General features: G+C 38.8%; 1 protein-coding gene across 1 annotated transcript; it reads left to right on the top strand.

Moving 5' to 3' along the window:
• Positions 1-18,563: 18,563 nt before the first annotated feature.
• Positions 18,564-19,067, top strand: Smp_179200 (hypothetical protein; the record flags this gene model as incomplete). The annotated part of the gene is made up of 1 exon (XM_018792773.1): positions 18,564-19,067. One exon carries the CDS (start codon positions 18,564-18,566, stop codon positions 19,065-19,067), a length of 504 nt encoding a protein of 167 aa, XP_018644041.1.
• Positions 19,068-23,139: the final 4,072 nt, after the last annotated feature.

Genomic DNA, 23,139 nt, shown 5'->3' with positions numbered 1-23,139 from the left:
CCATCACCGTCCTTAACAGTCCCTGTACGGATGTCCAGATTGATGGAAAGTGGATGGCAGTATGGAGAAAAAGAAGTGAAAAGAAAAAAGCTATAAGCGGTACACATTTGGTTGACAAGTCATTGGTGAACTCTCGTTCTGAGTCATAAAATACAGTACCAAAGTTCGATAGTAAGACAGAACTCCACCTTGGCATGGCTGAGAAGAATTCGATCTCATCGAATAATATTGTGAGTAATTTGATAAAGTCAAACGATCCTGATTCCCAAATTAGACACGCCTATAATTTGGGAAAGGTCAACGAATTTATCCGTAGCATCTTACCAGATAAATCTAAAGCAGTTCAAGTCAAAATTCGATGAGAATAGGTAAAAGAACCGACGATAGTGCTGAACTCCGACCATAAAGACTCCTTAAGGTAATCCTACGTTCGGAGGAACAACGTGATCCTCTGTTAAGTAGCGCTCGTAGTCATGACAGTGTCGACATTCGAGTAAGACCTGATATGTCTCTTGAAGATAGAATAAAAAGGAAGACGGCATTGGCTGAACTAGAAAACCGTCGACAAAACGGGGAGGATAATCTCCGATTAGTGGGTTTTCGGATAGTCAGGTCTTGGAATCGAATGCTACCAAGGCATGTGTGGATAGGTCGTTCTCCCTAGGAGTTTTATATGCCAATGCTCGTAGTCTAAGAAATACATTCTATGAACTATGAGCATTAGTGGAAAAGTTAGGGCCACTCATTGTAGCTATGACAGAAACTTGGTTAGTCCATGACTTCAACATCACTCCAGAATTATCCGGATACCACTGCCTAAGAAGTGATAGACATAGATGCAGGAAGGGAGGTGTCGTCCTTTTATACATTGCAATAATATAAATATCCGCTCCTCTGTTTGCGAACCCCATAGTAGTGGAACTTGTGAAGTCATTAGCTGTGAGCTCGCTATCGGATATTGTACATTTGTACTCGGTGTCATTTATCGCAGCCCAATCTGCTTAGCTGACGACTTTGTTTTAAAGCACATTCAGCTATGAAGTGTAAATAACAGATGCTTGATATTAGGAGACTTTAATGTGCCTTACATCGGTTTGACTGAAATGACCACGGAAGGATCTATAAACTCTTTTGATAGTATGTTCCTGGTAACAGTGATGGGGCATGCATTAGTACAGCATTTTTGATAAGTCTCTGCGGCAGTCCAGACTGTCGAGAGACTGGAAAGATGCAATAATTAGTGCGGTGTATAAGGCGAGGAGTAGAGATTTAGTTAGTAACCATCGGCCCGTTAGCTTAACCAGTTCAGTTGTAAAACTGATGGAAAAAATTATTCGAATGGCTGCTATAAGCTATGTGGAAGGGCGTCATGTTTTATCCAGGGAATAGCATTGTTTTCGGAAAGTTCTATGATGTTTGACAAGTCTGCTCATGACGAGAGAAGATTGGGTTGAGGCAAAATACCGAAATGTTCCTGTAGATGTAATTTTCATTGATCTGAGTAAAGCCTTTGGTAAGGTCTCCCATTCTGATCTCAAATTAAGACTAGAAATTTTTGGAATGGTTTATGCGATCATAGACTGGATAAGTGACTTTCTACATGACAGGAGGCAAAGAGTGAGAGCAAATGGAGCTTCATCGTCTTGGGAACCTGTAAAAAGTGGGGTTCCCCAAGGCACAATTCTCTTTTTACTTTATGTAAATGATTTATCAACTGTGGCGAGGTCATCCATTCTTATCTCCACCGATGACATAAAGATTTGGAGAAACATATACAGCCCGTGAGATACAACAGTAATACAGGATGATCTCAACTCATTGGTGGCATGGATGGACGAACGGTCACTCGAAGTGATTATTAACAAGAGTGTGGTGATGCAATTCAATAACTATGATGATTCGTATCACTACAAATTTTGTGGATTTGTGCTACCCAAAGTAAGAAAATATAAAGATTTTAGACTAATACTAGGCAATGACCTCAGTCACTGTAAGGCTGGTGCTGCAAAAAGCTATGGAGTATGGTAATTTATTCGTATGTCTTTCCCGCATTTGGATGAGGAAATGTTTTGCTTATTATACCCGACATTCGTGCGACCACATTTGGAATATGGAATTCAAGCAGCAAGTCCTTGTTTCAAGTGTGAAATGTATATGCTGAGACGAGTCCATCGCTGAGGAACTAAAATCTTATAAAGACAGACTGAGATACCTCAGCGTAATTTCGCTATCTTACTGTAGAATAAGTGGCGATGTAATATTGGTTTATCATATCCTCAAATACGACCTTGTATATTATTAAGGATATTTGAATTATAGAATGAACTAGGAATCTCAGCGATAACGCAATTAAATCAAGAAGTATTAGATGAGCATGAACGAATGTACTGTATTTGGAATTCAAAATCAAAAGTCATCAATACAAAGAAACCATTGATTCATATAAACACCACATCCGCCACAGCCTAAATTGAAATGTGTCTGTAATCGATTGTACGTATTCTTCTTATGTTTATCTTACATCTATCCGACATTGTATTGTATGTAGACTCTGTATCATCTAGAATGCACATGTTAGTATTAGAATTACCGACCGAAATCGGAACAGACTCACCTGGGTCCTGGAATTGTGTCTTGTTTTCCTTTTAACAGCTTTTATGGAGTCTCTCTCGTCACAGAATGTTTAGCATTTCTATATTGAAGTAGTAATGTATCTACTCCCCTCTTCAGTTCATTAAATGTTGAATCAGCAATAGAATCAATAGCGATTTTCAGTGACTTGACAGAATTTTCTGCCTAACCATTAGAACAAGGCTGCCTGGGAGCAGTAAACAGATGTCTGCACCCTGTGCCATTCAACCAATTAGTGACTGCATCCACAGCACGATCATTTAGACGCAAAATACCATCAGGAGCAGTAGATAACTCATCCCGCTTTGAATAATAGACTGGAAATCTACTTTTCACATTAGCATTCCAACCTTTCCGTATAGCACTGAGTATGCATCCAAAGTATCTACGAGTTTCTCGAATGAGATCTGGACGTCTCACAGGTAAAGGTTAAACTAACAAACACTCTGAAGTATCAACAGGTCTATCTTGTAATGATTGTCGAGAAATGTAGTCAACACCTTTAATCTGTTTTGCACTCCTATGCTGAACCGCATAGTCATAGGCACTCGAAGCAATACTCCATCGTTGAACCATAGCACCTGAGGAACGTGCTAAGGATTTTTCAGAATAATAAATGAACTTTAAAGCTTCGTGATCAGTAACAATGGTAAACTTCTTTCCAAATAAATATTTATAAAGTCCTTTAACAGCCTAAAACACGGATAATGCTTCTCGCTGAGTTTGTGAATAACCTTGTTCAGTAACAGTAAGTTTGCGTGAAACATAGACAACTGATCTACCTTCCTGCATTAATACCCACAGGTGATGCGTCAGTACTAAGTACAGAACGTACACTGGATGAGTAAGTTCAAAGAACAGCATCACGTTGATGAAACTTTAACAGACTTCGTAGGCATGACTCTTGTTCCTCACCCCATTTAAATGAATTGGATGTCAAAATATCGAATAAACAGTTGGCACGATAGGAAAAGTTAGGAATAAAACGAGAGTACTATTGAAGAGCACCCACTAGTAAACGTAATTTTGTGAGATTTTTTGGAGATGGTGCATCTGTCAATGAAGCTAGTCGTTTCATATCTGGTCTACAACCATTACCATCAACTATGTATCCAAGGCATTCAAAAATAGACACACAAAATGAACACTTATTTGGACTTACTGTAATATTCTTAATTAAACGACGCAATAAAGTAATAAGTCTCTGTTCATGAACTACTTTATCAGAACCATGAACGATGAGATCATCTCGATAAACTTCAACACCTGCAAGAAAACTGACTAACTTATCACTTCCCGAAATATGGCTGGAGAACAACTTAGACCAAATGGAAGAAAATTGTATTTGAACAGACCAAAAGGGGTGTTAATTGTTGTCAAAATAGATGAAGATTGGTCTAACGGGATTTGAAGATAAGCATCTTTTAAGTCAAATTTCGAAAACATTTTAGAACCATGAAGTCCATTTAGAATATCTTCAGCCTCCATCGTCGTGCATGTTTGCTTCAACAAACGGGAGCTCAGTGTTAATCTATAATAATAATAATAATCTAGGGGTCTTGTCATTCGACTTCAATGGCGTAACAATAGGAGTACACCATGCTGAGGACTGGGTCGGTTCAGTTATACCTTTCACACACAAATCGTTCAATGACTTATGTACTGCTTCTCGAAGACCACAAGGAATTATTCGTCTTCCAAGAAAGACTGAATCACCCTGTGCTTGAAGTTTTATAGGCTGAATTTTCATACCACGACTACACTCAGAACCCGCAGATATCAAATCTTTGAGTAGAGCATCAGAATTCTCAGTAGAAACTAGTAAAGATAATTCCACTTTAGGCCTTTCCACATTTTTTTAACCCCAGTATTGACAGTCCTGTTTCACTAACTAAAAATCACAAGGTACATATGAAGAATAATCATCTCTTATTAGCAATTCACAGCATCCTCGTATGGGCAGTCTGTGTCCAGTAATCCCCAATATTGAGACTTCAGTGGGTCTTACCACAACGTTAGGATCCAAGGATTTCAAGTTCTTGAATGAAATAATGGACTCTATACTACCTGTGTCCACAGTAAAGTCATGAAATGAACCAAGGGATGTATATAATCGCTCTTGAATATGAGCATTACCTTTCGAAACGGTGGATAAAGATAAATGAACATTAAGAACAGCCGAATTATTGGGATCTGAGACACAAAACTAAGTAATACTTGAAGCAAAGTGAACAGTAGTTTTGCACACTGACCGAATGTGACTAAAGTCTCATCCGTAGATGGTGCAGATGACACGTGCTGTTGGCTGGAACGTGAGAATGAGGTCTCTCTTGCATCTAGCATGGGATCCGAAGTAGATGTAGACATCCCCCTAGAAGATTTGATGGGTCTAGCATTGGGTCTCGGCTTATCAGGTATAGCACTGTCATCGACGTGTTCTGGCTTGAGACGATCAATGCTGACTATTTTGACGCGGCCATGTCGATCAACCTTGAAGGCCTTTTCGTGACGGAAAATCAAGTGAAAAGGTCCTTCGTAAGGCTGTTGTAGAGGTTTGCGTACCGAATCTACTCGTATGAAAACATGTGAACAGGTAGATAACTCTCGAGGGAGAGCGACCTGTCGATGTTGCATACGAGTTGACACCGGAGTCAGTGTTCGCATGAATGCAGACAGTCGTTGGACGTAGTCTGATTCGCCCAACCTAATGCTGCTCCGTGGTATGAAAAACTCCCCAGGCAGACGCAATGTCGTGCCGTAAACAAGTTCAGCGGCGGAACATTGAATATCTGCCTTTAAGCTCGTTCTGATACCCAGGAGAACGAGCGGTAAGGTTTCGTACCAATTGTCGTTTTCGTGTGCTCGGAGAGCACTTTTAAGTTGGCGATAAAACCGTTCAACTAAACCGTTTGATGCTGGATGGTAGGCGGTAGTGCGTATGCGTTCTGTACCAAGCATCCGTGTTAGTGAGGAGAATAATGCGGACCCTAATTGTTGTCCTCAGTCAGTCGTGACAGTCGAGGGACAACCGTACAAGAGCTATCCATCGTTCTACAAAGCGGTGAGCGACTGTTTCCGCCGTAATAGAAGTGATGGGAATGGCTTCGGGCCATCTTTTGAAACGATCAATGCACGTAAGTATGTGATCATACTCGTGCGATGGTGGCAATGTTCCTACAATGCCTATATGAACGTGATCAAAGCGAGCATCAGGCGTAGAGAAAGTGCCAATAGGGGTAGCTACGTGCCTGTGCACTTTTGATCGTCGATATTGTAAGCATTGCTTTACCCACATACGGACATCTTTATTCATGGACGGCCAGACGTATCGTGCAGCGATGAGGCGTAGCGTGGCTGCGATACCAGGGTGAGATAGGCCATGAAGGGCATCAAAGACGAGACGGCGATAAGCGGAGGGTATGATGGGTCGAGGGAGACCCGTAGAAGTATCGCATAGGATAGTACCTGAGCTAGTAGCTAGGGGTACTTCTCGGTACTGAAGGGACGTAGACTGTTGCGCTTCCGTGCATGAAGTTTCATTTGCTTGGGCGGCGGCCATAGCAGGTAGATCGAGCACTGCCAAAGTAACTGCATTCAGTTGGATACGTGATAAACCATCAGCAACACAGTTCGACTCGCCTTTGACGTGACGAAGGTCTGTCGTGAACTGAGAGATATAGTCCAAATGTCTGCACTCTCGTGGTGAGTAGCGGTCAGACTTGGTATGCAGAGCATACATTAAGGGCTTATGGTCGGTGAATAGGATGAAATTACGACCTTCCACAGTGTGCCGGAAATGTTTGATGGCGCAGTAGGCCGCTAGCAGTTCTCAACCAAAAGCGCTATATCTCGTCTCCGTGGGAGTGAGGCGTCGCGAGAAAAATTCGAGGGGCTGCCAACTACCGGAGATATTCTGTTGCATAACGGCTCCTATGGCGAAATCCGATGCATCAACCGCTATACTAAGCGTGGCTGATGGGTCAGGATGCACGAGAAGTGTGGCTTGAGCTAGGGCCGTTTTGATATCTGAAAATGCAGTACGCGCGGCGTCGTTCCATTCCAGTTTGCGTGGATTACCGCGAAGTAAATCAGTCAATGGTCGTAACTGTTCTGCCGCGTGCGAGATGAAGCGTCGGTAGAAGTTGACTAGACCGAGAAATGCCTTCAGTTCCTTGAGTGTGGACGGTACAGTGCACTCCATTATCGTACGTAATTTATCCTCACAAGGTAGAATACCCTCTTGCTTAATAACATGACCTAAGAATTTTATTTCCTTTCTCCCTAGTTCACACTTGTCGGGGTTGACCAATATTCCATTATCCGAAAGGCGCTGGAATAGTAGCGTTAGGTGTTGATAATGTTCATCTACGTTTGATGATGCGATTAGCAGGTCATCAATATATACGTGAACAAAATCTAGGTCTCGTACGATGCTATCGATAAACCTTTGGAAAGTTTGAGCAGCATTCCGTAATCCAAATGGCATTCGTAGGAACTCAAATAAACCGAAAGGAGTCGTGATAGCAGTTTTCTCTATATCTTCAAGAGCGACTGGGATCTGATGATATGCTCGTATCAGATCGATCTTGGAAAAAATGGTCGTGCCCTTGAGTGATACCGTGATGTCATGTATGTGGGAGATGGGATAGCTATCGAAACGTGTAGCTGCGTTTAACGCCCGGTAGTCTCCACATGGTCTCCAACTAACCCCATCTTTTTTTCGCACCATATGGAGAGGTGAGGCCCAAGGACTGTGAGAAGGACGAATAATACCAGTAGCTAGTAAATTGTCTAACTCACGTTCAGCGAAAACTAATTTGTCCGGTGCCAGTCGGCGAGGTCTTGCCGTGACTGGTGGTCCGCGGGTGACTATGTGGTGTACCACACGAGTGGTCACCGATGGATTCTCCTCGAGAGCTTTAGTTAGCTTGGGGAATTTCTGAAATAAAGCGTGGAATAAATCGTCACGCGAATGAAATACGCCTGTGATTCGGTACGCGTTTGTGTGAGCTTTAAAGCCCATAAAGTTGCTGTTGCTGCAGCCTACGTGAATCGACTAGCAATTCATAGTGCTGTAGGAAATCGATACCGAGTATAGCTGTGGGGACATCGGCAATGATGAACGTCCACAGATACTGTCGTCGATTGCTCAGGTTGACCGTAAGTTGTCGTGTACCATAGGTGGGAATGACAGAGCCATTCGCAGCGCGTATTCGAAGCATAGTGGCTTGAGACTTACTGTTACCGATAGGTACGACAGAAACTTGGGCACTTGTATCCATAAGGTACCTAGCGTTAGTGCGATAATCGTGCGCGTAAAATAAACGGCCAACCTGAGGTGGAGTGCCGGCGAGTACCGCCGCATTTACTCGCCGGTTCGAGAGTTTTCCGCCTTGTATGAACAGGGAGCTCGACAATGGCGGGCAACGGCCCCGAAGGCACGGTGGAACCAGCACCAACTCGAACTCGCTTCCGAGGCCGCCTTCTGGTGTGGCTTGGAAGATGCCCGCTTGGGGCGGGTCGTTACGGCTTTACGAGATCGTGACCTAGGTCGGGGGACGTAGGGGTCTGGCACGTTTGATCAGTCTCGAAAACTGAGACGAGTGTGGATACATTTGTCTCTATTCACATGAGCCATAGGTCGCCTAGCGTCGAGATCGATGTTTGAACGTGAAGTGGGAGCAACCATATAGTTGTCTTGGGCGTTATGTCGTGCTAGGAACTCGTCTGCCATGAGGGCCACCTTGTTGAGTGGGGTGTCCTCGAGCAGAGCCGTAAGAGTTGGTTGAATGCTCGCTGGTAGAGCTTCGAGCCACAGCTCTTTGACTATCTCAGAGTCAGCTGTTGTGTTTCCTGCAAGAGATTGCAGGCGCGTGAGGTGGTGGCTCGGTTTAGCATCACCTATACGGTGACGTGCTAATAGGGTCCTCAGTCGTTCCTCCCTTGAGGGGAGGAAATGTCGAAGGAATGCATCCTTGAGACGATCGTAAACGTTTGAAACGTTTGGATTGAGGACAACCTCACGACTAGCGGTTAAATGGTCCCCGGGCAATGACTCCAGAGCGTAGGCGTACTTTTGCCGTTGATTGGTTGTGCGGCGGATCTCGAATTAAAACTCCAGTGCCGCGAACCAAACTTCTGGATCGTGAGAGATAAATGGAACCGGTCGAAAACTAATAGCCCGTACCTCAGATTCTATTATATTTATGCTATTCCTATCGTTATCCACCATATTAAATTGCCAAAATACTATATATTGAAAAATATCAATACGAATAGGTGCAACAGATGTGGATAGACAAATAGACTCACCGATTTGATCTGGGCTGGAAAGTTGGCCAAATTTGAATTGTGCTCGATGAATTGGGTTACCAGTTGCGGTTCACCAGATGTAAAGACGTCGAGTCGAGGACGGACTATGATCAACACTACAATTCGATTACGCGCCCAGCAACGACTTGATTCCTTTGATAACTTGCAAATCAGAAAGCTTTAATTAGTCCAGATAGAGTATATTTATTGGCCATCTCGTGGTATCGAAAGAATACCGAGACGTTCCAACGAGTACAGGCAAAATGGGCAGAGCGTAAGAAAGTTCGAACCGAACAGGGCGGATAGCGGAACCAGAAGTGAGTCTGATACAGTTAAACAAGTACAGTAAAACAATCTCTGGTACAATTGGTTACAATAATAATAATTATTTCTGTTATTCCAATCGTGTTCTTATCGAGACAAGCCGGTCACTACAACATTTAGCATTACTAAATGCACATGAATTAGGAGAATGAAATTTACCAAACGATAGACATTTACCAAAATAGCTCTCGCCTTTGTTGTTTGCTTCGCCATTCCTTGTTCAGTTACCTTTAATATTTCCACGAGAATAGAAATCCCGATTAAACGAACGCAAATTTGATCGACTCTGAGATTGTATTTCATCATGACGACTGAGCAAAGTATTAGAAATTTTCATCGATTGAATATTAAGTTCATTCACTGCTTCATAGTTAATACATGCAGTTCTTGCATCTTGAAAGGAACATTTCGGCATTCTTAACAGCTCTTTTTCCAGACTTGGTATTTTAATTCCTGCAATTAATCGATCTCTCAGCTGTACATGAAGTTGATCACCAAAATTGCATTTGGCAGCTTGTCTTTGAAATTCAAGGATGAATTCCCTAACCTTTTGGTTATTCTGACGAATCATCTTATGAAATTTTGCTCTCTCACAAAATTCAAAATTGGTGCACTTTACATGATTTAATAGTACTTCCTTAAGAATTGTATAAGGGAGTAAGATAGGCTTTTCAGGATATGCCAAAGTTTTTAGCAAACTGTAGGCTGCTTTACCGATGAATGTAAGAAAATGTGCCACAGTTTTATCACCCTTCATACCTTTCTTGGTCATGTTCCACATCTCAAACCTTTCCAAATAATCCGCAGAAGCTTCTGAAGTTAAATGAATGTCCAACTATTCTACCGCAGGTTCCATCACGACGCCAATGTAATATTTAAGGGTATTTGAATTATAGAATGAACTAGGAATCTCAGCGATAACGCAATTAAATCAAGAACTATTAAATGAGCATGAATGAATGTACTGTATTTGGAATTCAAAATCAAAACAGTCATTAATACAAAGGAACCATTGTTTCATATAAACACCACAATAACTTTCTGACCTGATATTGTTGTCGCGAATCTTCACCTCTGCTTTGTTTAAGTGTTTCAGAATTCCCTGGACGTAGTTTAGCTGGTATTGAATAACTTATATCTCGTTTCATTTGACAATTAGTTGTTTGGGAAATAAAAGTATTCCAGCAGGATCCGTGAAAGTGTAAAGATGAAAACAGCTTACATCTTTGAAGTATGAGAGATAATTATTCACTTAACCAGTATGAATGTAGAGAAAAATGATTACGAAGGGGTCATAATAATAAATGATTAATAAATTTAAAAGATCAGAAAAGGGTATCAAGAACTAATTACTGAGTATGAAGTATTGTATTAAGAATATAGGGTAACAGTAAAATGAGAGATTTCTCGTACCGCTTTTTTACGTAGAGTTCAGGTTCGAAAAGCTGATGAATAGCTAAAATGCACTTTTGTCTAGGAGTATTATTAACAGGTCTTTTTTGTTTCTAAATGGTTTTAGTTGATTTCTATGTTCCTTTGATAGAAGAACCTTATTTGTTATTTTTGTGTTTATATACTAGTTGTAGCTATCTAGAAGAGACGATTTAAAACGGTGAAATTCGTGATCGGAGACAGGGTCAAGATCACTCGTCTTTTTGACTAAGTTTTCGAATTGAACATGTATCAATCGCATCAATTTTATGACTTATGTCGCAAAACATTACCCCGTAGATCTTTATCAAATATGCAGTTCGATTAGTCGCATAATTTTCTGACCTGATATTTTTGCCAGGAATCTTCACCTTCTTCGAAAAGCTGATGAATAGCTAAACCCTCTTTAATCCACAAGTTTTTGATTCGTACTCATTTCGATCCCAACTCTTTGACCGTATATATTGTTTTGAAGGATAAATCTGCTGTGACAGCTAGGGTAGAATTGACGACATATTCTTGAATTTAGCTATCGATTGTTTATATAAGAGAATTATAAATTTGATCAAACGTTTCGTTTTTACTTACCATCATATATTGTTTATGACTTCAGGAAATGAACTTTTCGGTGAAATGAAAAACCGACTAAAATTAAGATCAACTGGACATTCAGATACTAAAGAATCGACTTCAGAAATGTCAACGAACAATTCATTTGAACAGCAAGAACTATCTTCATATGATACTGCATCTTCTAGCATGTCAGCCAATTCAAGTCCCAGATCATCAATATGTGATGATTTTGAACAATCTGAGTCGAAAACAGTATCAGATATTTTATTGGTGAGCTGTTTATTACCTACTGGTAACCTATAAGTTTTTACTTGTAACCCCAAACGATATACATTTCCATTACGTAATCATTTCTCAGTTAACTTTCTATCGAGAAAGTGTTCCTGATCTTTTGGAAACTTTAAAGTACATAAATCATCAACCGTATACTACTGTATCAATTTTTACTAAATAATTAAAGAAACTGTCTTCAGATTGAGGTTTAAAAATTGATAAATATTTATAAATAATGGGAATAAAAGTGTGAGATTTACAAGTGGGATGTATAGTTTTGCACGTATCTTATATGACACCCAGTACTATCTAACATCATGTTAGAGTTTTTTTCTTTATGTTAACATACAAACATCATTTTCAATGGAAATAATATTGGGACAATAATCGTATATTTTATGATTGCCCAAAGACACTACGATATTGTTTTCGTTATAGGAACCTTGTCTGAGTTTTGAGTAGGTCGATGGATATAGTGTGGTAGTTCTTATGAAACTAACTGATATCATATTTGTTCATCTTTGGATTTATTTTCATGTGATATGAAGTAAGATGTTTCATGTTAGTAATAATAGATTACTGTATTTCCGCATAACCTGCAGTTTTAATACATGACACACACACACACAGAATGTTTTTTCACTGCTATACAGATAATAATTAAGGATAAGAAGCAGAATATGAGTGTAAGTAACCAGTCTTAACACAAAGTCATGACATACCGTATCCGCCGTATTAAATAACACTTACACATGACTATTTACTGTTACACAAAATAATAAACTATTCATCTGTCTTTTTTCATCAGCGTTTTCCTATTCCTATCTATCAGTAATCAGCACGGATTTTCCATAAGTATATGAACAAACAACTCAGGGACATATCAAGTTCCTAAACACGTCAGTTGCCGCATTTGAATTTCATCACGATTTTCTGCGAAATTTGATTTCGATCGTATGAGAAATTTATATTTTATACCTTTCAGTAAGCTAAATAAAATAGTAACTTTATTATGGCATAGTGAATAATTGATTTTAACTACTTTCTCATCAGAAAAGAAATTTCAGCATTATCTGTTGCCAATAGGAAGGACAGTGTTTTCGAGATGAATCTATCTTTTGATAGTCGAATTCATGAATCTATCTAAGCTACACCACCATTGAAAACACTGGACGGCCGTTTTATCCTAATACGGGACTCTGCAGAAGTGCGCATCCACGTTTATACCTATGGGACTCAAACTCAGGACTCCCAGTGTCGCGTGCAAACGCTCAACTTCTAGACCGCTGAAGCGGATAAATGTCTCCGCTTGACACGGATTGGACTCCACTACTGAGGATTCCCATACTAGGACGAAACGTTCATCCAGTGCTTCCAGGTTTTCAATGGTGGTCTATCTTAGATCAACTCATGAATTCAACCATTAAAATTACTACAATCTCCACAAATTCCACTCTGATAAGAATCAATTTTCGTCCAATGTGTTTTGCTATTTAATAGTGATTCATGAAGTATAATGTTTACAAATAGCTGGCAGTTAGAATTATTTTCTTATACTTAACAATGCAACAAGGAAACTAGATAAAATAATCTCTTTCTACTGACTCTTGTACAATGTCGCCCTTCAGTAGGAAATTTATTCAGATGTGACCATGGATATATATATATATATATTGACTTCATTATTGTTGACTTTCAAAAAGCTTCTTACCTCTTTTAAACTAAACCGTCTTTACATTTATACTGGAAAACAGTGTTCCATTAATGAAAAAGCCCAAATTACCCATAACAAATCAGTGACCAATCTTCATCTGTGAAAATCCTTGTCCTTTATTTGGTCTATATTTATTAAAGGGAGGAATCGAGTGAAACTCAATTTAAGTCATTTATTTCCTTCAGTTGGTTTCTTTTACAAATTTTAATAAAGCCAAAACAACAAGTGAATTCATCCTATTTCATGGTTTCTCATCAGCTGCTTACAACCGTATTAGTACTGAAGTGTAGCATTGAGGTATGACGTAATATAGAGTAAAAGACATAAGTAACGGAAAGAGTTGGAATAATAAAGATTATCAGTGATAACCATACATAAGTAGAAACGTGAGTATAATTTCATTTGAAGATCGAATTAGAAAACACATAAGATAAGGGAGTAACTATTCAGAGTCCGCAGATTGATAAGATGGATTGTGTGATAATTTTACAAAATTTGAAGAGGTACATAAGTTTCAGATCACGAGAAGATAGAGTAATTGGATAACGATTGTCTTAACTTTGAAATTCATAAGATAGTTTACGTTCAACAGCTTTATTTCTAAATCTTTTTATATTAAATGAAAAATAATTAGATTTGCTTGCACTGTTAAAATCGGCATGCTCATTCTGATAATTTCGAATATTAACAGGAGGGGTTTTGTGGAGATTTTAGTAATTTTATAGAGTTGAAATCATGAGTCGATTGAAGCTAGACCACCATGGAAAACCTGGAAGCACTGGACGGCCGTTTCGTCCTATTATGGGACTCCTCAGTAGTGCGCATCCACGATCCCGCACTCGCGAGATTCGAACCCAGGACCTACCAGTCTCGCTCCAGAGCACTTAACCGATAGAGCACTGAGCCGGCATCCAACGGTGTTAATGTCTAACTTCAACCAATCCACGAAATCGAGCAACCATTCACCAATGTCATCAGTGAGTTTATAATAATAATATATATTCTGGAAATAATATTTACAGAATTCACACCAGTTTACAGGCATGATCAGATTGTTATAAAAATCAACATTTAATGTAGAGGAGCAACATGAAATATAAGAAAGTTTTATGTTTGCTGGTTTAGTAATTGATAAATAGTTTATATATGGCAGGCCAATGCAACACCAGGGAACTTGTCATTTTTTCTTAAGTGGATAGCCTGATGTTCTATAAGGTTATTTCTAGTGCCAAAGCGAGTTATTGATGATTATCTACAACTAGAGAAAGTAAGATTAAAGCAAAGAGCACGGAACAACAAAACAATGTTAGCAAGTAAGAGGTTAAACACTTAAAGTTCCGATAATCTCACTTGTGGAGTAAGATACACTTGCAGGTGCTAGAGCATTTAATGCATTTTCAGAGGAGCAAAAAGCATTAATTGAGCGAACAAACAATGGGAGAGAGTTTAACATACGGATAGTTTGAGGTAAATTATTCCAGAGCCTAGAAAACTTACAGGCAAAGTAATTCATATAGAGAGAAGATCTAGAATATGTTTGTTTGGCTAAAGACAAGAAGTTACGAATGTCGTAATGTGAGGCTTTAGCGTATTGAATCGCCTGGCTGGATGTGAAGGAGAGTTTGTTAGGTATTTTGAAAAAGAAGATAAGGTTAAGTTTGAGTCTCCTCTTCCATAAAGGGTCAAGCCCTAGTTTACTACACCTCGAATTATATGTCAAGACACTATCAGTTCCAAGAGTACGAAGTGTAAATCGTCTCTGAACTGATTCCAGTCTTAATTTATCCTTTATGCGCGTGCTACTAAGGAGAAACGCGCAGTATTCGAGGAGTGGTCGAACACAGACTTTGTACATTAGAATACGAGATTCGCTGTTATGAAGGTTTCGAGTTATGTAACCTATAAGGCGTTGAGACTTGGACGTTTGTTTCATTATCTGTTCAGTAAACGACAAGTCATCGGAGTACCTAAGTCCTAGATCTACTACTGAGTGTAACCTAGATAACATTTCACCATTTATGGTAAGATCGAGGTTGAGTGATGCATCACCGAAGCCTAACCAACCACATTTAGCTGTATTAAGCTCCAGTTGCCATTTCGAGCACCACTGTGCTACATTGTTAAGCTCCGAGCTGATACAATTTTGAATATTGCTCAGCTCATGTGGAGAAAATGAGTACACCACCTTAAGATTGTCTGCAAACAAAAGGGACTTACCCTCACTAAAACACTCACAAATATCATTAATGAAAACTAAAAAGAGCAAAGGACCTAAGACACTACCCTGAATTACCCCACTTCTAACAGGGACGACATTCGACAATGAAGAGTTGATTTTAACCATTTGATGTCGATTGCTGAAGAAGGAATCAAACCAGGCTAGTAACGGGTTTTGGACCCCATAAGATGCGAGTTTACCTATGAGAAGTTGGTGGTTGACCATGTCGAAGGCCTTAGAAATGTCCAGGTATAGCACTAGTACTAGATATCCTTGGCTACGAAGCGAATAGACTAAATTAAAGAAGTCAAAATGACATGTCATACAGGATCGATTTTTAAGAAATCCATGTTGCGAATCATCAATAAATTGTTCAGTCAATAAATAGTTGGATAGTTCGTCACTAATAATTTTTTCCATAATCCTAGAGATAACTGGAGTAATATTTATTGGCCGATAGTTGTTCATGTCAGTCTTATCTCCGGATTTGTAACGTGGTATGATGTACGCGGTTTTCCAACGGTCAGGATAAGAGCCTGATTCCATAGAGAGAGTAAACAGCTTAAGGAGAAGAAGTGGAATATCTGGACCACCATATTTGTAGAGAAATGATGAAATCCCGTCTGCTCTGTGACCTTTCGAAACCTTGAGGTTATTTATAACCTTACTAATTTTCAGACATGTGAAGGAGATAGATTTAATTGAGTTACCAGTCATGCTTATAACTCTAGAAACAGAGCCATTTATGGGTTCTTTGCCATTTGCAAAATTACCACTGAAAAGGTCTGCTATAGTTTTTAGATCATATATAAAACTATTATTATACAGGATGCATGGTATATCAACCTTTTGAGTTGATTTAGCACGTTTATTGTAAAGGTGGATTAGGTTTTGCACTTTTGAGCTAGTGCTTAGTGCTAATAGCTCTTCATTAATGGCTTTTAACCTATGTTTCTCTTTAATTTGGTTAAAAATTATTGTTATTTGTGTGACTGCCATGAAGTCGTTAGATTTAAAATAACGTTTCTTTAGGCGTCTTAGTTTATTACGATATTTAGCTGGTATATATAATTCGTAATGTCTACTAATCCTGTAAGTCTTAATTGGTGCACAAGAGTCTAGACAAGAGTTAACAATCAAATAGAATATGTTGATGGCATCTGTCAGACTATTACATGAGAAGAATTCATCCCAGTCTGACAGTTTGATCAGTGAGCGCAAGAGGTCCCAGTCTGCATGCTTATAGTCTCTATAATTGCAGGTTCTTTGAATTGGTCGGTTGTAGGAGGGATGGATGGGGAGAGCACAAGCTACTATCCTATGATCACTGCTTTCAAACTCGTTGTATACTTGTACAGATAGGGGAATGATATCTCTACTAAATATTAGACCAAGTGTATTATCACCCCTTGTTGGGGTACGAACCCACTGTGACCAGCAGTACAGATTAAGGATTGATAAAAATTCATCATTGCTTGACTGACAACTACCGGTACTCCAGTTAATCCCAGGATAATTGAAATCGCCAGTGATAATCTTAGCACTGAAGTTTAGAGTAGATGCGTGTATAAATGCATTGATAATAAGATCATTCAAATTATCAGTACTATCAGGAGCTCTATATATACAACCTAGGAGTAGACTATGGTTTAGGGTATTGATTGATATCCAGACCGATTCTGGTAAACTATTCAAGATACTATCTTCAACTTTGTTAGTTGTTAAGGTATCCAAAGCAAATATAAGACAACCGCCTCCTCGCTTAATTTCTCTGTCACAGCGATAGAGTCGATAGTTTTGGATATTTAATTCGGAATCGGCCACTGCTGGATAACACCACGTTCCAGTGATAAGTATAAAAGAAGGCTTGGCTAGAAAGGCTAAGGTTCTCAAGGCTGAAATTTTGTTCAGAAGTGAACGTGCGTTAATAAGTAATAAGTTGATATCTCCCAACAGACCTGGTTGAAATCCACTGGTTACTGCTTCTCACTAGAACTCCAGGAAATACCTCATGGAGCCAATCACTAGTGAGCACATGATCATTAACAGAAGGCGTTTTGTGGAGAAACGGTGGATTTCAACCAGATCTGTTGGGAGATATCAACGCATTGATGACATTGGTGAATGGTTGCTCGATTTCGTGGATTGGGTTGAAGTTAGACATTAACACCGTTGGATGCCGGCTCAGTGCTCTATCGGTTAAGTGCTCTGGAGCGAGACTGGTAGGTCCTGGGTTCGAATCTCGCGAGTGCGGGATCGTGGATGCGCACTACTGAGGAGTCCCATAATAGGACGAAACGGCCGTCCAGTGCTTCCAGGTTTTCCATGGTGGTCTAGCTTCAATCGACTCATGATTTCAACTCTATAAAATTTCAAATACTTTAACAAACCACCGTTTAAAGAAACCATCCAAAACAGTATGCAAGAAAGCGCTAAATGTTTATGTGAATACTCGTTTCGATTGTATGTACAGCTCCACACATGTAAGCTATTAATTTCAATATCGTAATAAATTTCCAAACGTGCTATTCAACTACTGGTTAAAATAATCCAAGTGTCTGAATGCAAATGACTGCACTTATATCAAACAGGGCAGTCATTCTTTAAATTTACTACTCAATGAGAAGTTTTGCAATGCTATTAACGTGTCTGTCTTTTAGGGTATGTTTAGACTATAATCTCATTTTCACAGAAATCTATAATTAACTTGATTCATTTGAGTGACAGGGAAGTTAAGATTTTCCCCATTATTGATTTTATTTCTCAGTTTAAAAGAAATTATGCTTGTGGTAAATTTATTTCGTTCACAGTAGAGAAGAATACCTATGCATGAAAGGAACTTGACTGCACTTTAGCATGAGACCAGTGAATGAATCAATTTATTTATGTCAATATTGGATTATATATATTTCAATGTAAGAAATTTATTGGTTGTGAACTACACAATGGGAAATTTAATCAATTAACCAATAGAAAGATCGGTCATGAATCGTGAATAACAGGTGAATTAAAAAAATAATACTATTACTTCAAAATTCTGCAACTACTTCATTTTTCTGAAAACAGTTTGATAAAGTAAACAGGTAGATGGACAGTACTGAAAGCAAACTAATGAAGATTAAAGTTGTATTTCATGATCTCGAACAAGAACGGGAACAACATTCAGTGGATGATGGGGAAGAAGACGAATACATGGATAATATTGAGCCATTACGTCAAACTATTCAGAGAAAATCAAATGAATCCTTGCCAACTTTACTACAACGAGCGCAATCAAGTGATTCACCATTTGCGATTGGTAATAAAGAGAAAACAAGCTTGAATAAATTAACATCATCACGTTCATTGAGTCGTGGAAATGTTAGGAGACCTAGTGAAATTTCAATCAATGATTTTCTGTCTATGCCACCAGTGCTTGAAAGTATAGATGCCCAGCGTAGATCAACATTGTATTCAGATGAAAAACACAATCCTTTAGGTAGACGTGGAAGTACACCATTTGAAGAAAATAGAGAGGAAAGTAAACCAAAAGAATCCAATGATGATGAGTGTGGTGCTGTCGATGATGAATGTAAACATGGATCACGCTGAAACCGAAGGAAAAGGAGGAAAAGAAACACTAGGGAGAGGAATATACAATATCTGTGAGAGTAACTTTATACACATGAAGAATTTTTAATACATATGCTAACGATTTTCTTTTGATGGTCAAACTAACTTTCATGTTGTTGGTCGATTTCTGTTATTATAATCTGTAATTTTTTAGAGGATGTTTATTTGGTTCAAGGTTAGCTTCAAATAAATTACCATTGGTATGCCCAAAGTCAACAACAGGATAATTTCGTCAGAAAAGTGAATCGTTTCAAAATCCAGATTCATCGATATTCACGTGAGGGGGAACATTGAACTTCAAGTTAAATTTATACAAGTTTGCAAACGACCTTATCATCTTCATGTATAGAAGATGCTCTGTGTTGTCTAGGTAATTTCTATTTGAGAAGGAGACATCCGTTAATGTTGCTCAGACGGAGATAAAGACATACTTTATCGTTAGCCCTTTACACCTGAGCACACAGTGAACTCATTTCAGTATCTGGTACCACTTCTTCATGTTCGAAGAAACCACTTTGCTCTCTGACTAAATAGTCCTGAATGCCTCTTGCCCCTATCACTATTATTTTCTTCTTCCTAATGAAGATTATTTCGATGTTGTCCAACGGAGCTTGTGTTAAAAAATAGTTTCAAAAATCATACATCTAAGATTATTGCTGACTAGACCAACCAGAAAATTATTTTCCGTTTATTGTTTTAGACAGTATTTTTTAAAAGTTACTTTAGTTTTTTATAACTGTTGAAGTGTATTAGTAGTAAAGCAGTTATAGACAACCTTCTAGGTGCTCTAAAACTAATTACAATTATTGGAAAACTCTAGCACATCAAGCATTTACAATTTGAATTCGAAAGTAGGCATTGGACTCTACACTTTACATGCAACTCATTGTTTTGCTTTCGAAGTGTTGATACGATATTCTAATCTGATATTCCATAAACACTCGAAATGGCAATTTTCGGGCACATTGTCATGACGAATCATTCACTTAAAGGATTTTTGAAAATCAAAATGAATATTAATTATCTGCATTGAAATTATCAGCATGTATTTATTATGTATAAATTCAAGAGTTAGGTACAGTGTACAAACGCAACTCCAGTCAACAACTGACATATAGATTCCTATTAACTTGGTTAACTGTGGCCGCGTTCACTATAAAATATAGGGCTTTCTGAGTTCAATCTCATTTAGTTTTGCGGGTCCATACTATTAGAAGGTCCAATGATTATTACACTGATAATAATTCGTGACTAATGCTATCTTCAAACTTAATAGGTAGAACGGTTACATATAAGCATTTAAATGATTGTTCGACCAACTAAGTAACAGTGAACAGTGGTACCATATGAGTAAGCTAGTTAGCAGTAGAATTCGATTTTTTCTAACGAAGCACAAATGAGTTTAGCGACAAAATTTGTAGTGACCCTATTATTCATAGAATTTAATTGACTGGTTCTTTCTTAAAGATTATGAAATTGTTGTATTTTGTTTAATCTAATTCGTTCTCTGATCCCAATCAGCTGGAAATTCCAAACAATATGTTATACACTGGGAAATTATAGTATATAATTTTAACTTATCGATAATCTGTATTAGCTCCTATTAGCTGATGGACCTGTGTGGTTTTAGCTTGTCGAAAAAAACTGCTGGCTAGATAAGTTAGTCAAAATCCTTTAAACAATGTCAAAAAAATAATACATTAAATTGTTTGTCTCATGATTGTCTGTTATAGGATTCCATAATATGATTGTAACCTGTCAAAATGTTATACTTTTTGGTAATGGACTATGATATAGCAGTGTCTACGAGGAGGCGGTTCTCTATGGTAGTCTACGTGTTTGAGTAAAACTAAACTTCCTCTTCAAAATTATTTTGACACACTCATCTACGCAGCGTACTTCGATTTCAAAAAAAGTCAAAACCTATAAAGATGATCTCGGTAAATATTATAAATACACGTTTTTGATTATAAATATTTTCTATTCCTAACAGTTTATACCTGTCACCTACTTTCTGAGCGATTCAAAAGTGGACTAAATTTAATCAAGGTTATCCTAAGAGTTGAATAATTTTGTTCCCATACTTTAATTATATTGACAGTAACATTGGCAAAAGTTTAAGAACTTTTGGACATAACTACTATATATATTAAAAAATTTTCTAAATCTATAGTCTTTGTATAGAACTCCAGGATGAAAATTAAAGTTAGTAAATTATGAGACCACAGACACAATTTACCCGACCATCTGACGAAGAATAAACTATTAATGACAATTTTTACTGACTTAAAATACAGACTGAATAGGCAGGTTTTGGGATAATAAAATTAGTTATTTTCGTATAGATAAATATGAACAGCTTTTGATGAATTGTATGACAATAAGAAGGTGACACAAAATAATTGTTCACCAGTCAATCAAAATTTGGTTGGTCTGGGTGCATCAAAAATGTGTGGAAATATCTAACTAGCAGTTAGCTAATAGTCAGTCAGTCACAACGTAGAACTTCGTACGTACGTACATCAGTTCGAGTTGCCATACCACATTAGCACAGAGATGCAGTTGTCGATTCAAATCCCATAGTGGTAGAAGTAGTAGGAGTATAATCAGAAATCCAAAAGATTAGGGGTTTCAAGAAATTATTGAAGGAGTATAGTACAGTGAAATAAATTTGGAAAGAGAAAAAGATAAAGACATGAGGAATTCAGAAGATTAGAATTTGGTAGAACACAAAGAGTGGATGCATCTTCGCCATTGCAAACGATTTTGAGCCATGTCATTCAAGGTCTCTAACCATCGGTTGCTGTCATCTCGCGAATCCCAACCAGGTAGTCTACACCTACCAACATGGCCCAGTCCACTTGTCAGTGACTTCATTGATTTGTGCCACGTTTTGGTCTGGCCACCCCTAGCTTTCTTCCAACCTACTCCTACACCATGAAACATTGCACGTCGGGGCAGTCGGTGGTCGGGCATACGTAACACATGTCCCAGCCATCTCAACTGATGAAGTTTCACTACTTCATCAATCGATTTGCCATCCCTACCTAGTACTCGTTTCCTAACAACTGCATTACTTACCCGGTGGTCCCAGGATATACGAGCAATGCTTCGAAGACACCTATGATCGAACACTAGTAGCCTACGAATATCCTCTACTCTTATTGGCCATGTTTCACTGCCATAGAGTAGGACGGAGCGAACTGCTGCACAGTAAACCCGTCCTTTGGTTGCTAGACGGATATCTCGCCTACGCCATAAATGACGCAAGTTGGCGAAAGCTAGACGAGCCTTCTGTATCCGTGCTGAGATTTCGTCACATACCAGACCACAAGGGCTGATGAGACTTCCAAGATAAGTGAAGTGGTCTACACGCTCAACTACTTCACTCCCTATCATTAGTTCAGGTGTCGATGCAACCCAATCCTGAAGTAACATTTTGCACTTCGAGGGAGAGAATCGCATTCCGAACATGCCTGCATAGTTGCTTATAGTGGTCAGAAGACTCTGCATGTTGTCAGCGTCTTCACCGAGTAAAACTATGTCGTCGGCGTATTCTAAGTCGACAAGTGAGTCTCCTGGTAAAAGTTCAACTCCTGGAGGTTTAGCTGATGAAAGTGCTATCTCTAAAAGTAAGTCAATGACAAAGTTAAACAAGAATGGGGAGAGTGGACAGCCCTGACGAACGCCACTTGTGGTAATCAGTTCTGATGACAGTTCGCCATAGGCTCTAACTCGACCAGTTGTGCTCGAGTAGAGAGCCTTTATGAGGTTAATGTACTTCTTTGGTACTCCTTTCAGTGACAAACATTGCCATAGAACCTCACGATCAACAGAGTCAAATGCCGCCTTAAGGTCAAGAAATACTACTATTGTGGGACGTCTGAATTTGTGTCTATGTTCTAGGACCTGACGTAGGGTGAATATCTGGTCTATGCAACCACGTCCAGGTCGAAAACCAGCTTGGTTTTCTCTAGTCTGCTCTTCACGAGCTTTGGTTAGGCGACCTAGTATTATTGAAGCTAATATTTTAGACACTATATTAGTCAAA

Source organism: Schistosoma mansoni (assembly GCF_000237925.1).
Source record: "Schistosoma mansoni, WGS project CABG00000000 data, supercontig 0129, strain Puerto Rico, whole genome shotgun sequence".
Lineage (NCBI taxonomy): Eukaryota > Metazoa > Platyhelminthes > Trematoda > Strigeidida > Schistosomatidae > Schistosoma > Schistosoma mansoni.
Note: the sequence above shows the minus strand (reverse complement) of the source record. Positions and strands in the feature narration are given on the sequence as shown.